The 15,812-nt window shown below is 39.7% G+C and overlaps 1 protein-coding gene across 2 annotated transcripts in view; it reads right to left on the bottom strand.

Annotated features, from left to right (window-relative positions):
* LOC127640309 (genetic suppressor element 1-like) overlaps positions 1–15,812 on the bottom strand; it is a 74,543-nt gene that overhangs the window by 5,994 nt on the left and 52,737 nt on the right. For both annotated transcript variants that reach the window (XM_052122773.1, XM_052122775.1), the window contains exons 4-11: positions 14,076–14,239; positions 13,454–13,651; positions 12,924–13,091; positions 9,599–9,915; positions 6,737–7,055; positions 1,991–2,520; positions 1,641–1,753; positions 6–279 (exon numbers count right to left, since the gene is read on the bottom strand). In XM_052122773.1, coding sequence (XP_051978733.1) covers positions 6–279; positions 1,641–1,753; positions 1,991–2,520; positions 6,737–7,055; positions 9,599–9,915; positions 12,924–13,091; positions 13,454–13,651; positions 14,076–14,239 — 2,083 coding nt within the window. The remainder of the gene's footprint in view (positions 1–5; positions 280–1,640; positions 1,754–1,990; positions 2,521–6,736; positions 7,056–9,598; positions 9,916–12,923; positions 13,092–13,453; positions 13,652–14,075; positions 14,240–15,812) is intronic.

The following is a 15,812-nucleotide window of genomic DNA, read 5'->3' as shown; positions in this document are numbered from 1 at the left end:
CGCACTTTTTCTTTTCTCCAGACTGACATGGTCCAGACTGAAGATACTGAGGAAATGCTTCTTGTCCTCCAGTTCAGCAGTGTTGTCCATCTCCTCTGGGGTGTAGCGTGTGGTGAGAGGAGGCTGAGGAGGAGGAGGAGTCTTCCGTTTGTTCTGCACTGTTGTAGGTGAAGGGACTCTCTCCTGCATCATTTTCTTCCTTTTCTTCCTCTTCATCTCCAGCAGCTCATCACACTTAGAGACAGTGCTCAGTCCAAACAAACCCAGAAACTCCATCTTCTGCAAACATAAACATGCAAAGATGCTAATGAAGTGATGTTGTTGATGAAGTTTGATATTTGTGATGGCCGCAGAACTCACTAGCTGGCTTTTGCAGGGAGCTGGTGTTTCCAGCATGGACCCTGGCATGAATAATTAATGCAGTTGCATTATTTGACTGCTGCCAGGTTTTTGATGCTGTCAAGTGGAGTCAGAAATGTCATAATTACGAGTTACATGCACATGAATGACCAAGTAAAGTCATATTTACCAATTTTGTTGTGTTTTGTGTACCAAGTGTTGAGGACTGTGTGTGTCTGTGTTTAAAAAACCATTAAAATCTTTTAAAATCCACAGATAACTAACATGCAGTTCGCCAAAGTTGTTGGCGGCTGTGGCTCAGTTGGTAGAGCGGGTCGGCCACTAATCGCAGGGTTGGTGGTTTGAATCCCGGCCCACATGACTCCACATGCCGAAGTGTCCTTGGGCAAGACACTGAACCCCAAATTGCTCCCAATTGTAGGCTAGCAGCTCTGCCACCATTGGTGTATGAATGTGTCTTTTTTGTCATTAAGATTTTTATTGATTTCATCCAAAAAATCTGTAATGAGTTATATAAATTAACCCACCCCCCCAAGCTGGGGGTCTGTCACCCATCGCGGAAAGCTGACCAAGAGCTCTGTGGCCTGCTGTGTCCATTAAATTCGTAATAAGTCCTTATAATAATGCACCATATCTTGACCTTCCTTTCACTCGGGGATTCCAACTAAATAAACATTATTACGTCTTCTCCAATTTTCCATATCCTCTAGTTTTTCACACCTGTTCCACATAAGCCTTGGTAGCAGTCGGGTTAGCCTGTAGCTCTCTTTCACCCTCCATGTTGGTCGAGATTTTCGTTAGTACTGAATAAATGTTTGAGATATCCTGACCTACGTCATGAAGCTGGCTGCTGTCACTATCGACCGGACCTCTGCCATCTTGATCCTGCAATGTGTCCGACGCGTGAGAGTGTAAGTGCTTTTTAATGTCCACGCAGCATGTCGATTTCAAAATGTTTCAACATCCTACCCTCCCAGCACAGTTGGGCACAACTATTACAATTCTCACTGGTTAATATTGCTTAAAAGGATAATTGTAGCAAAGTTTAAGTGGAGCTAGCCTTCAAGCGACCTACCCTCACATAGCGTCATGTGACCCATTTCAATCGTAGAGCTCATTAATTGGAATTTTAACAAGTACACATTTTGTTAGAGAGCTTTCTAACTGGAATTCTTACTAGTAAAAATTGAATTATGATGAGTGGGAACATTAAAAGATAATTTGGCCTTCTATAGTCTTTAGGAAGGTAATGAACAATGATGTATTGATTAATTTTGTACCTCTTTAGATGTATCTAGTTTGAGAGGAGGTCGTTGAGCAACTCTTCTCAGATGGGCTCGGACATCCTCCTCATCGTTCTCATCATAAGAGTCATCTAATTCATAATAGTAACCTGAAACAGGCAGAAGATTATAGACGTTAAAACAAGGATGAATGGATTTTGGAATTCAACATTTTTCAATTAAAAAATCTGGAACCACACACACACACACACACACACACACCACACACACACACAGGTAAAAATTACAGTATTTTCTGTGGTACTCCACTTGTATTGTACCCTGTACAGGCAACAAAAAATTCAGCTCTTTTTTAATATTCTCCTTTTCTACTTTTAATAGCACACCTTTCTCTCTGGCTTCCTTGCGTTTCTTTTCCTCCAGGTCCAGCTTGCTGACCAGCCTCCTGTCCTGTTGCAGAGCCTGATCGTAGACTATCATGGGGTCTGACCTCTCTGGAGCTGGCACCTGAATGCCTGGCCTTTGGATTTGCCTATTTTCTCCAGTTCCAGATTGAGAGAAAAATGCCCTCTGTTGGCTCAGAAAGCTCCTGGTGGACTTATCCATCTCTGCCTGGTATTTATCAGACTCAAGAAGGGAGTTCACCCACATGGAGGAGGGCTTTTCAGTACAACTTTGCTGCCTGGCTTCAACTTCAGATGTTTTTGATCTGGTGTGGCCTGAGAAAGGATGTATATGAGATAGAGGTCGATCAGATGGGGTGTTGAGGAGGGAAACAGGGTTCCAAAGAGTGCTGGGAGTGGGAGAGGATGAGTGGTGGTCTCGGGGCAGCAATTTAGGGGATATGAGAGGAGGCGGTGCTCTCAAGGGTTGAGGCAGGTCTCTGACACCCACGTCCTTATGGTGTGCATTGTACCTACAGAAAAGGAAAAAGTGTATTCATTAATAAATCACCCAACAAGGACAATACTGTCATGTGGTCCAAACCCATATGACTTAATTTCTTCAGTGGAACACAAAAGACTTTGGTCTAGCTCAAATAAGAACATAGAAAACCATAAAACCACAGAAAAAATAGTAGATATGACTCTTGCACTATATTCCAAGTCTTTTGAAGCCATATGATCACTTTCTGTAAACAGACCGAAATTAAATCCTTGTTTACCCTCAAATGAAATCACTGCTAAATTCTTGTATACGGCATACAATTTAAATATGGCATTTATGTAAATAATGTCAAACCTCATTTGTTTTGTCTTGCGACCAAACATCATGACATAAGAACCAATGAGGATTGATGTAATTGATGTAGTCGACATATTTGATTTGTGTGCTGTTTGCAGGAGTTCAATCATTTGATTTCTTTTCAGAGTTAATAGCAAAATATTTCCTTTTTGCTTGTGTGTTCCATTGTAGAAAGAATTTTACGGGTTTGAAATTGCACTAGGGTGAGTAAACGATGACAGAATTGTAACTTTGGTTGAACTATCCCTTTAAAGTAATTTGCCCACCAAACGTGATTTCTCAATGCAATCAACATTTTGACTCAAAACAATGTATTCCTGATGTGCCATTGTCGCCTGGAGCGAACATTCGAAGCAAACTAAGTGAAGCTTTTAAAAACTGAAACAAATTTTCTCATATGGGTTCACTTAATATGTAAATTAAATTGCTGCATTACTTCTTTGCACCCCCTTTCAAATCTGGTCTTATGTTGATTGTCATATTGCATCAGACAGCTGCATTTTTACCTTTGCATTTAATCTAACGTGAGTTCTCTTATATCTCTTATATATATAACATATACTGTATATTGTGGCATCTTTGCCTTTGTATCACTTTTTAAATAAAGAACTTTGCAGATCTCATGTTTTTTTCTTCACCAAATACAAATAATTGAATTACTATGGCTGTGTACTCTGTGTGCTTTTGAATACCAAAAACGTGGTTTTGGAGGAACCTGTGTAGCTCAGCAAGTAAAGACGTTGACTACCACACCATCCAGTCAGGCTTCCTAAGCAACCAATTGGCCGGTTGCTAGGGTGGGTAGAGTAACGTTGGGTTAACATCCTCATGGTCTCTATAATGTGGTTCTCGCTCTCGGAGGGCCGCGTGGTGAATTTGGCATGGAGGCCGCAAAGAATAGCGTGAAGCCTCCACACCTGCTAAGTCTCCGCAATAACGCGCTCAACAAGCCACGTGATAAAATGCGCGGATTGACTGTCTCAGCTGTAGAGGCAACTGAGATTCATCCTCCACCATCCGGATTGAGGCGAGTCACTACGCCACCACGAGGGCCTAGAACGCATTGTGAAACAGGCATGTCAAATTGGGGAGAAAAACCTGGAAATCCCCAAGTTCACGTGGATTTCCAGGTTGTGGACACACAACAGGAATGAGCAAACTGACAATGGCATCAGCTTATTTATACATTTGCAATGTTTTTATTGTTTTAATTGGATTTTTTATAACTCTGTCAATGTTAGCTAGATGTATTGCTGGCTTCCATGGCTGCAGTGTGCTGTGTTTGCCCGCTAACTTGTTTCAGATCTGGTAAACCGGGGTGTTGAAATACTATAGGGAAATGGGCAGTGGGCAGGATCACACAGGGCAAAACACAAACAAAAATTCCCGCCCGGAACAGACATTTCAAAGTAGAATATACTGGCTGTAGCATTGCTTTCGGAGAAGCCAACATTTCAACTTAGCATATTTCCTAAATCTCTGATAACATATTATGATAATTTATGCTTTATTACAGTAAATATATTACATAATGCACCTTTAAATTGTTAATACCTGTGTAACCATTAGCAGTATTTATTATTAAATTTTTTGGATTTTCTCCACTTTTTTGTGATTTTTTTTTGTGAAATTGTGATTTTCTTCCCAATTTGAAATGCCCAATTCCCAATGCGCTCTACGTCCTTGTGGTGGCGTAGTGACTCACCTCAGTCTGGGTGGTGAAGGATGAATCTCAGTTGCCTCCGTGTCTGAGAAATCCGTGCATCTTATCACATTGTTTGTTGAGCGCGTTGCCACGGAGACATAGCGTGTGTGGAGGCTTCACGCTATTCTCCACGGCATCCACACACAACTCACCACGTGCCCCACCGAGAGCGAGAACCACATTATAGCGACCATGAGGAGGTTAACCCATGTGACTCTACCCTCCCTAACAACCAGGCCAATTTGGTTGCTTAGGAGGCCTGACAGGAGTCACTCAGCATGCCATGGATTTGAACTCGTGACTCCAGGGTTGGGGCCATTAGCAGTATTAAAGTATCTAATAATGGGTCAGACTGAAGATGAGTTTTGTGTTTAAAAGTCACGTTTAATTTTTAAGCAAAAGTAATGTAGATATACATGGAAATAAGATACAATCAGTATTGTTCCAATTGACAACATTATATGTGTGTGCATTATGCAGTGATTTATAACAGTACAGTATGCGGAAGCGGCATATAATAACTATTATTATAAATGATAACATGTTTTAACTGTTAATATATTAGTTTTTACACTCGATTCTTTCTAATCACCCCTCAGACTGTGAACATGATAACACTGCCAGTCAACTCGTCCAGCAAGTGAACTGAAATCGTTTGTTAAAGTGTCTCAAATGTTTTCTTTCTCTTTGAGCAAATCAACAACAAACTCATCATCGCTGCTGCAGCTTGTAAAGAAATCTGTTTTCTTTTCATGATCTGCGCTTTAGAGAACTCGTTTGCTTGTCGTTTGCAAACTACTTCTTCTCATCCATGCTAGGCTGAGGGCAGACCAGCTAAAAAGTGCTTTGAGCCGCTTACCCTCCTAGAGTACAATTGCTTGTCGATTAGCGCCACCTACTGTAAAGGCGTGAATGTCTTAACGGCGATCAATTTGCATTGCTTTCTAGGTAAAAGGGTCACTCTCCGATTCGCCTCTCATAAACGAGCTGCCTTTGTTAGGCAAGGCCCTTATAGAGGCGGCGCCAGAGGAGGCACTAGCCAGTGCTGAAGCACCTTCATGAATAGACTCAGCACTCCCACAGCACCCCCTAAAATTTCATAGTACCCACATAGTTTAGTGTTAAACAGGCTGAAGACTATTAAGTGATGATGAGCTGTGACCTCAATAAAGCAGTATGTTCAGCACACTAAAGCATCTCCTCCATAGACATACATAAAAAAAAAAAAAACGCCTCGTCACCTCGCCAGTCTATCGCCATAGAATGTCTATGGGGCCGCTAAAAGGGTTCTGGTAAAATATCCACACGACCAACATACGTATGTCAGCACAATTTCAAATAGACCTAATCTTGAAAGTAGTGATACAGAGTGTGAATTTGTAGAGCATCTAGCAACCTCTTCAATTAGCGTCATCGCTGCACCGCCAGGACTGGCAGATATTAGTCAAACTCTGGAGAAAGGCCTGCAATGCCCTATGCTTCAAAAATATCCTGCTAGAACATTTGGGCCACAGCAAAGATGTTTCAACAAAGGCAGGTACGAACAGCATTCTTGGTTGGAGTATTCCGTTTCAGAGGACAAAGTGTTTTGCTTTACATGCAGGCATTTTTTTAAACATGCACAGAGATACCAATGTGAACCAGCACTAACCTTCATTGGCTTTCATAATTGGCAGAAAGCTACAAAGACACTACAATCTCACAGTGAAACTGCAGAACGCAAGAATGCTATTGTGGCATGGAGTGAATTCAAACAGTCCAAAGAATCAAAGATAGCAAACTTGCAGGATAAGGGACATTCAGCAAAGGTACAACAGAATATGCAGTACATGAAGGCAGTTATTTAGAGCTTACGCTACACTACATGCCAAGGAATTGCACAGCGAGAACATAGGGAGTATAAGGAGGGTGATGAAATGTCAATCTGTGGTCATTTTTTTGAGTCGCTTCATGTTATAAGCCAGTTCAACCCAGAAGTTGCAAAGAAACAGTTAAAACAGCGTTTTTAGTTCTTGGAGAAAAATGTTGAAGTCGTGATTCGTGATGCAATGATGCGTATGGTGTCGGGTTGTTTAGAGATCTAGTTGTGTCAGGAAATTAGCACTCCCTTTTAAGAATGATGCACCCTCATAGCACCTGCAGGCAAAATCTCTGGCACCGCCCCTGAGCCCTGAACACTCACCTCTGCATATCCCTTTGTGGTTCTGTTGGTTTTGTGGCTCGACTGAGATCTAGGTGCTTCCCTTGAACTTGGTGTTGATTTTCGAATGATGCCTGACCTTGTCTATCCACTTTCTCCATCTTTGGAACTCTCTGTCTCGCCAGCGATCTATCGTCTTCTTCCTGCCCATGGAGCATCATGGGAGTAACCAGGGGCCTGTGGGACTTTCTAGAACCTGGGCCAAACTGGACCCCTGAAGACGTGTTTGAGATGGAAGAATCTCCTGAGGATAGATATGGACCAGACTGAAGCTTGAGCAGTGACGTTTCTTTGGTTTTGTCTGGAGATAGAGATGATACCAAGATTAATATGCAAGAGTAAGTAAAGGTCCTTCTCAAAGTTGAAGGACTGAAAACATTTCATTAATCACGACTTATTTTACTCAACATACTATAGAGCGGCTGGACTAAATTGGGTGAATATCTTATGAAAGGAATGAAAATACCCAAAATGAAATTACTTTCAACAATATAAACCACTAGCTAATATTTGACTTCAGAAAAAACACACAATTCATTTAGACTAATTTTATGGTACTTTTACAGTGTTGTTTTTTTGTGTCTCAATGTTGGAGCATGACAGAATCAGTCGCCTTTCACTTTCATTTTGTGGAAAAGAACATTCAGACAATCAAATCCTTTCGTTTTCCTTAGAAGAAAGATAGTGAGTAAATAATGACAGAATTTACATTTTTGAGAGAACTATCCCATCTATATCAAGGATCTAATAAAAACATAATTGCTGCCATACAATTAAACCCTCTAACCATGTTTAACAGCTGGCAGCAAATATAATGGGTTGATGGCATCCTTAGGGTTTCTCCAAATCAAGACCCATGCAGATGTAGCAAATAGGAGGAGATTTGATTTGTCTTAATGTTCATATTAATATTTGTCAGAGTGCAGAGCTTGCTGGGCAACTTCAATACTGATATTGCAGGTAAAAAATAAATACATAGAGAAATGTCTCTATGTCAAGCATTGCAGCTTACAGTGCAGATTGCCAGTTAGGCTTTAAAGGGATATTTCACCCAAAAATGAAAATTCTCTCCATTTATTCATGTCATCCCATATGTGCATGACTTACTTTCATCATCAGAACACAAATGATGATTTTAAGAAAAATATCTCAGCTCTGTAGGTCCATAAAATGCAAGTGAATGGTGATCAGACCTTTGTAGCTTCAAAAATCACATTAATTTGAACTCCAGTGTTTAAATCCAAATCTTAAGAAGCGATATAATAGTTGTGGGTGAGAAACTATAAATCTCTACTTTCACTTTTACATCTGAAAGTCACATGTGGTGCCTGTTTAGTCTGAACGTGAACGATAAAGTGGAGATTTAGAGTAAAAAAGTTCTTAAATATTGTTCTGTTTCTTAACCACACTGTGGCAGGGCGGAGGGCAGGGCCGGTTCGTGATCATACACACCCGGTCCCGTATTAGGCTAATCAAGCCTCTGAGGTATAAAGGTCGACTGAAGAGGGTCGTGCGGGAGAGAGATCGTTTACAGACATGTCCGTCATGTATATGTTTATGTTGTCTTTTAAGTTGACTATTAAAATATGATTTATATCGTCAAGCCAGTTCTCGCCTCCTCCTTTCCGGGCCTCGGCACCAGTGTAAAGGTATCAATGGATACCTTAAAAGTAATAATAAACTAATAGTAAACTTAAAAGACAACATAAACACACACATGACGGACATGTCCGTAAACGATCTCTCTCTCCCGCACGATACTCTGCAGTCGACCTCTAAACCTCAGAGGCTTGATTAGCCTGATACGGGACCGGGTGTGTATGATCACGACCCGGCCCCGCCCTGCCACACACGTAATATATTGATTCTGAAGAAATGGATTAAACCATTTATGGAGTCTTTTGGATTACTTTTATGTTACCTTTATGTGATGTTTGGAGCTACAAAGGTCTGATCACCATTCACTTGCATTGTGAGGACCTACAGAGCTGAGATATTTTTCTTAAAAACTGTTTGTGTTCTGCTGAAGAAAGAAAGTCATACACATCTGGGATAGCATGAGGGTGAGTAAATGATGAGAAAATTTAACATCTTTAAAGAAATGGTGGCTAGTCACATGACCAAAGATATACACTTTTTATATAAACTATTTTCATGTAAAAAAACACTATTAATGGTGTTTAGTTTTGTTTTTCATGTTAACGTGTTACTTACAATGAAAGTGCTAGCTTAGATAAATATGGAAAACATTTTGGCCCCTCTCAAATTTTCATTTGGATAATTTGGCCCCCGCAAGAAAGTAATTGACGAGTTCTGCCCTAAAAATGACTCAAAGTATCACTGATTTAATTGCAATTATTATTTTATTTGACGTTAATATTAAAGTGCAAATAGCAAATTGTTGAATTCATGTTAAAAGACTAGTTCACCCAAAAATTAAAATTCTGTCATTATTTAATCACCCCCATGCAGTTCCATACCTGCATGACTTTCTTTCTGCACACATTTTGGTCTGTTCTTCACACAAAGCTATCAAATGTTTTCAGAAGAGTTGGAATATAAAGCACAAATTGTACATTTTATCAGGCTTTCATGGTGCCGTTAAGTAATTTTGAGCTCTTATGTCATTTGTAGCTCCAGTCTCCACTCAGTGTCATTATATGGAAAAGAGCAGCAAGGATATTCTACTAAAATGTTCCTTGTGTGTTCCATGAAAGAAAAAAGTCATACAGATTAGGAACAGCATAAGGGTGAGTAAATAATGACAGAATTTTAGTTTCGGTGTATTTCGATTATATTGTGTTATATATTGTCGGGGAGATTCTCACCCCTAGTTTCTCATACCCGGTCTGTTAGTAGCAAGTCTGTCCTCCAGCTTGGCTCTGTCCTTCATTAGCTGCCGGTGTGTAAATGATTGTGAGTTAGTGTGGGAGATCAAGTGTTGGTTTACGGTGGGCTCGTGGCTCAGATGGCGTTTCTCCATCACTTTGACCGCCTGGATCTCTCTCACCCGCTCTTTCTTAATGTCACTCTCCTGCTCTCGCTCTTTCTCCATGTGCACCTCTTGTTCCCACTTACTCTCTCGTTCAATTTCACGTGTCCTCTCTTTCTCTCGTTCTCTTTCCCGCCCCTGCTGGCGAAGTTTCTCTTCCATCTGCAGCCTGTGGAGGGTCGAAACACACATACACAGAGAAATGGTGTGAGATGCAACACTCTCAGCAGGAACATGAAGAATACACTCAGCTAGAGGCAGCAGGAACACAGGGGAGTGTTGATGATGTTTGGTACAGTGTTTGGGGAAGACAGCGAGTGTCTGTTTGAGTGCGTGAAGGTGACACGTGCATATGGGCATGCACTATATGTAGGACTGGGTATCGCCACCTACCTCAAGATACGTAACATGATACATATGTCACGATTCAATATATTGCGGCACATCACAATATCACATTTGGAATGCGATCAGATCAGTGGAAAACCACTGAGAGAGACCCAGTGAGTCCGTGCGAGAAACAGTAAATCATGTGGGTTCAGTGTCATATAAGTCTAACACTAACTTTATGCGCTATATGTACAATCATTTTATAGATGATAATCAGTATATGTATATATATATATATATATATATATATATATATATATATATATATATATATATATATATATATATATATATATATATATATATATATATATATATATACATCGGTTAAGTCTTCTCCAATAATGAGTCTAATAATAAGTGCTGCACTCATTCCCAAATGAGAAAGATATAGAAATGCATTTAAAGTAATATTCCAATATAACAGCATTTGTGGCATAATATTGATTACCACAAAAATTAATTTACACTCGTTCCTCCTTTTCTATAAAAAAAGCAGAAATCTTGGGGGCCTGGGTAGCTCAGCAAGTAAAGATGCTGACTACCACCCCTGGAGTTTAGAGTTTGAATCCAGGGCGTGCTGAGTGACTCCAGTCAGGTTTCCTAAGCAACCAAATTGGCCCGGTTGCTAGGGAGGGTAGAGTTACATGGTGTAACCTTCTTGTGGTTGCTATAATGTGGTTCTCGCTCTCGGTGGGGTGAGTTGTGCGTGGATACTGCGGAGAATAACGTGAAGCCTCCACACATGCTACGTCTCCACGGTAACACACTCAACAAGCCACATGATAAAATGTGCGGATTGACGTCTCAGATGTGGAAGCAACTGAGATTCATCCTCCACCACCTGGATTGAGGCGAGTCACTACGCCACCACTAGGACGCATTGGGAATTGGGCATTCCGAAAAGGGGAGAAAACAAAGGAAAATATAAAAAAATCTGGGTTACAGTGAGGCAAGTGAATGAGGTCAAACTGTAAACATTAAAAAGTATAGCCACAAGATGTAAACAAAATGCGTAGTAAACATAATTTTAGTGTACTTTTAATTTCTGTTATAACGTTATAGCCAATTTTACAACTCCATTGTCATGATGATGTAATGTCAACAAACCATAAAATGACAGTAGAAATTATGTTTTAAACAACTTTACAGCTCAAATATTACATAATTTGTAACAGAAGAATTAATGTAAGTGTTTTTATAAAATTATACACTAGTGGCCAAAAGTTTGGAATAATGTACAGATTTTTGCTCTTAAGGAAAGAAATTGGTACTTTTATTCACCAATGTGGTATTCAACTGATCACAATGTATAGTCAGGACATTAATAACATGAAAAATTACTATTAGAATTTGAAAAACGACTTAAACTACTTCAAAGATTTCTCATCAAAAAATCCTCCACGTGCAGCAATGACAGATTTGCAGATTTTTGGCATTAAAGATGTCAGTTTGTCCAGATACTCCATTTCACCCCACACTTCCTGTAGCGCTTGCCATAGATGCCATAGAGTCTTGTCTTCTCACACATCTTACAGTCTAGCTGATCCCACAAAAGCTCAATGGGGTTAAGATCCATAACACTCTTTTCCATTTATCTGTTGTTCAATGTCTGTGTTTCTTTGCCCACTCTTTCTTTTTCTTTTTGTTTTTCTGATTCAAAAGTGGCTTTTTCTTTGTAATTCTTCCCATAAAGCTGCACCACCGAGTCTTCTCTTTACTGTTGTACATGAAACTGGTGTTGAGCGGGTAGAATTCAATGAAGCTGTCAGCTGAGGACATGTGAGGTGTCTATTTCTCAAACTAGAGACTCTGATGTACTTATCCTCTTGTTTAGTTGTACATCTGCCTTCCACATCTCTTTCTGTCGTTGTTAGAGCCAGTTGTCCTTTGTCTTTGAAGACTGTACTGTACACCTTTGTATGAAATCTTTGCAAGCATTGTATAGCTTTCATTCCTCAAAACATTGATTGACTGACGAGTTTCTAGAGAAAGCTGCTTCTTTTTTGCAGTTTTTGACCTAATATTGACCTTTAGACATGCCAGTCTATTGCATACTCTGGCAACTCAAAAACAAACACAAAGACAATGTTAAGCTTCATAAAGTGATTTTCTAGTACCAAATTATCAAGTTAGCATGATTACTCAAGGATAAGGTGTTGGAGTGAAAAGGGGCCTGTCTAGATTTTATCAATAACTACTTTTTCAAATAGTGATGGTTTTTTTTACATCAGTAGTGTCCTCAATATACTTTATGATCAGTTGAATGCCACTTTGGTGAATTAAAGTACCAATTTCCTCCTGAAACAGCAAAATCTGAACATTATTCCAAACTTTTGGCTGCCAGTGTAAGCTTCACATTTCTGCTTTTAAGCCCTCCAAAAAATGTACCCCATTCATTTTCATTGTGTGTGACTAATTTTAACCTTGATTTTTGCTTTTTTTTAAAGAAATGAAGGGGTGAGTCGAAATACTTTGTGTTAATCAACATTATGCCACAAACGCTGTCAATTGAGCTTAACTTGCCTTGAACCCATAATATTCTTTAAGCTTAGTGTAAATAAAAATGAAAATAGATTTGAGACCATTTAGACATATATTTCTCATAATATGTGATTATTGGAGTCTGTATGTTAAGAAGTTCCGACTGAAAAAACTGCAGAAAATGATGGAGTAGGAAATAAAAACTATATTTTGAGGAATGTCAATAGAATGCTGCCCTGCAAGCACTGTAATTACTCATTACATGTAAGACATACATTATGATTTTAGTGTTTGTGTCTGTACCTCTCAGAGTGCAGAGCTGACAGTGACTGGTGTGCGATGTCGGTGGGGTAAAAGGCGCTCGGCATGGGCAGGTGAACAGCAGAGCGGTGGAGGGATGGTAGGGTGCCCCCTTCTGGACGCTGATAGTAAGGTGAGCGGTGGGCAGACAGACTGTAGTAGTCTTCCATCCTGGTCCATAGAAAACAGAGAGAGAGCAGCAGTTAATGAGTGCCTTTATAAATAACTCAGTCATTCATTAACCTTTACTCTCAAACCTTCTGAAATGAACATTACAGCCTATTTCTGTCTCGGCTCTCTCAGCCCCCATTCATTCACACAAAGAAACATTCTGTGTATGTAATACAGAGTGAAAGGACAAACATCAGCAGAGGGAAAGCTGGTCAAACCAAGAGAGGTTTACTATAAAAATCTATTTAAAAAAACAGCGTTAAAGGGATATAGATATAGGAAATATCATGGAAAACAAGAATTGTCTTGCTCTTTTGACTTAATTCATAACACATGAATGCATAACATATGCATTTGTATACCTGTATGAAGCCAGAGAGTGGTAGGGCAGGTTTCCTGACTGGAGGTATACAAGAGCATCCGCTGCAGCTCCTGGGCTGAGCCCGAAAGGAAGTAAAGGCATTCGTAACTCCTCAGAGGACACGTACGGACGAAACCCATCATGCAGATACGCCTCCTGAGCCCCTGCTAGCAGCATGTGAGGTACCTGCCGAGACAGGCTGAGAGAGAATCAAAAACATGAAAATGAGTAAACACAAACTGGCAATGCAAAACTAGACAAGATAAATAAGTGGTGGGGGATTTCATTTTCATTTTATTCATTCAGTGAACATTTCTGGAGATTGCAAATATACTCCAGTAGGTGGCGACAAATAAGTGTCTTTTATGATCTGAGCGAGTGTTCAATCATTGACTCAACTGAATAATATCAAGTAAACTATGTATGATGGCCTTTTTATGAAATCAATGATAATGCTACGTGATATGCACTTTAATATGAATTAATATTAGCGCATTTCTGGTTCAATGTCAATTAAGTCATACTTGATCTTTATTAATGGAGCTGTGTGGGAACATATGCCAAAAAAGTTGCAGACAGTTGTAGCAAGTGAGTGTTTGTGTGCTATTTACAGTAATACTCACTGAGTTTGAAGACGAGGGTCTTGCATTAGAGCACTCTGGGTCAAGCTGAAAGGGTGGGCCGCCCCAAGGAATTGTGGGAGAGTGAGGGAGGTCTTCTCCTGAGCTGGTAGAGGGCGATCTGAATGCAAACACTCTTGACTGGACCCTCTCAACCCTGCATCGGCCTGAAAGGGAAAGACTGTTAGTGGCATCATGTTGACATTTTGCATGTACAATAACAAGCTTGGATCTTGCAATGACTTTGCTAGCGTTATACATTTTATTCATTTTTGCATGCATTTTTTTAAAATAAATTCTTACACAGACGAAAATTATATTTGTATGCAAAGCTAATTTGGAGCTTTTGAGAAAGGCCAAAACTGGATATATACATAGGGAATGTTTACAATGGATGATTTAAAAATACAGAAAAAAAAAAAAAAAAAAACAGCCTACAGAAAGAAATCAGACCCCCTTCCCCTCTGCAAAACTAGACTTAAACTAGACTTATATACCACATACTTAATTTTTTTTTGAAAATCATTAAATGCAATTCATAGCTGTATCTAGAAAACTGTCACTTCACAGCAAAATTGCATCAATTAATACTGAGCAGACATCACATATGCTGTTGCCATAATGATTTTGTGTAGAAGGTGTTACATAATGGTGGGCAAAGTGAAAATACGTAAATGGACTGATGTGTCTTGGCTTTCCAAACAATAAACATACATTTACTGTACAAATAGGTGCTGTAGATACAGCATGTGGATGGAACTGCAAGTGTGTATGGGTTAACTAGCTATTGTTTGGGACTAAATTGACCCCAGCATTGAGCTAAAACTGACTGGTCATGTCAGGTTTTGCCAACATTGGAGACCCAGATGTCCCCACAAGGATAATAAAACCTGAAATCACATACATTGTGGTGACCAACTAACAGTGTCCATGAGGAAAACAGTTTAATGTAGTATACATCCTAAATAATGTCTTAATGAAAACATAAAAATTTTAAATTGTTTGTGCGAGGATAAGGTTAGTGGAAAGAAAATATCATTAGCTCAGTATAAAAACAATAAAAGTCTATGATCTTAAAAATTGTATTTAAAAATTGGAAATAGAGTTGGGGTTTGTCATAGGGGTCTAAAGTAATTATAATTTATATACAGTATAAACAATAGACGTCTATGGTGTGTCTTCATGTGCAAGTTTGTGCTCATTTTCATTTATGCATTTGGCAGACGCTTTTATCCAAAGCGACTTACAGAGCCCTTATTACAGGGACAATCCCCCTGGAGCAACCTGGAATTAAGTGCCTTGCTCAAGGACACAATGGTGGTGGCTCTGGGGCTCGAACCAGCATCCTTCTGATTACCAGATTACCAGTTATGTGCTTAGACCACTACACCATGTGCTTAGACCACTACACCACCACCACTCCATTGGTGCTCATGGCAAATTTGCGACAAACTTGCGGCAAATTGTCCATTTTTGCCAAAGGTTTGCTGCAGGTTCACCACTACTGGTGAAGAGCTGCAAACGTCTGGCAAACCTTTGCTGTGAAACACATGCTCATTTGCATGAAAAAAGTATGAGTGGCGAGTTTGCGGCTAGATTGCAAGAACTCCAGATTTTTTATAAGGGTAAGTAAGAACAAAGATGAGAGGTACCATGGCTTCACTATCTTCTGTATCTCTCTCTCAGTCTCTCCCTCTCTCTCTGTGGACAGAGGTACAGAAGACTCTTTGTGTAAACAGA

This window comes from Xyrauchen texanus, chromosome 49 (assembly GCF_025860055.1).
Source record: "Xyrauchen texanus isolate HMW12.3.18 chromosome 49, RBS_HiC_50CHRs, whole genome shotgun sequence".
NCBI lineage: Eukaryota > Metazoa > Chordata > Actinopteri > Cypriniformes > Catostomidae > Xyrauchen > Xyrauchen texanus.
This window is presented reverse-complemented; position numbering and strand designations above follow the sequence as displayed.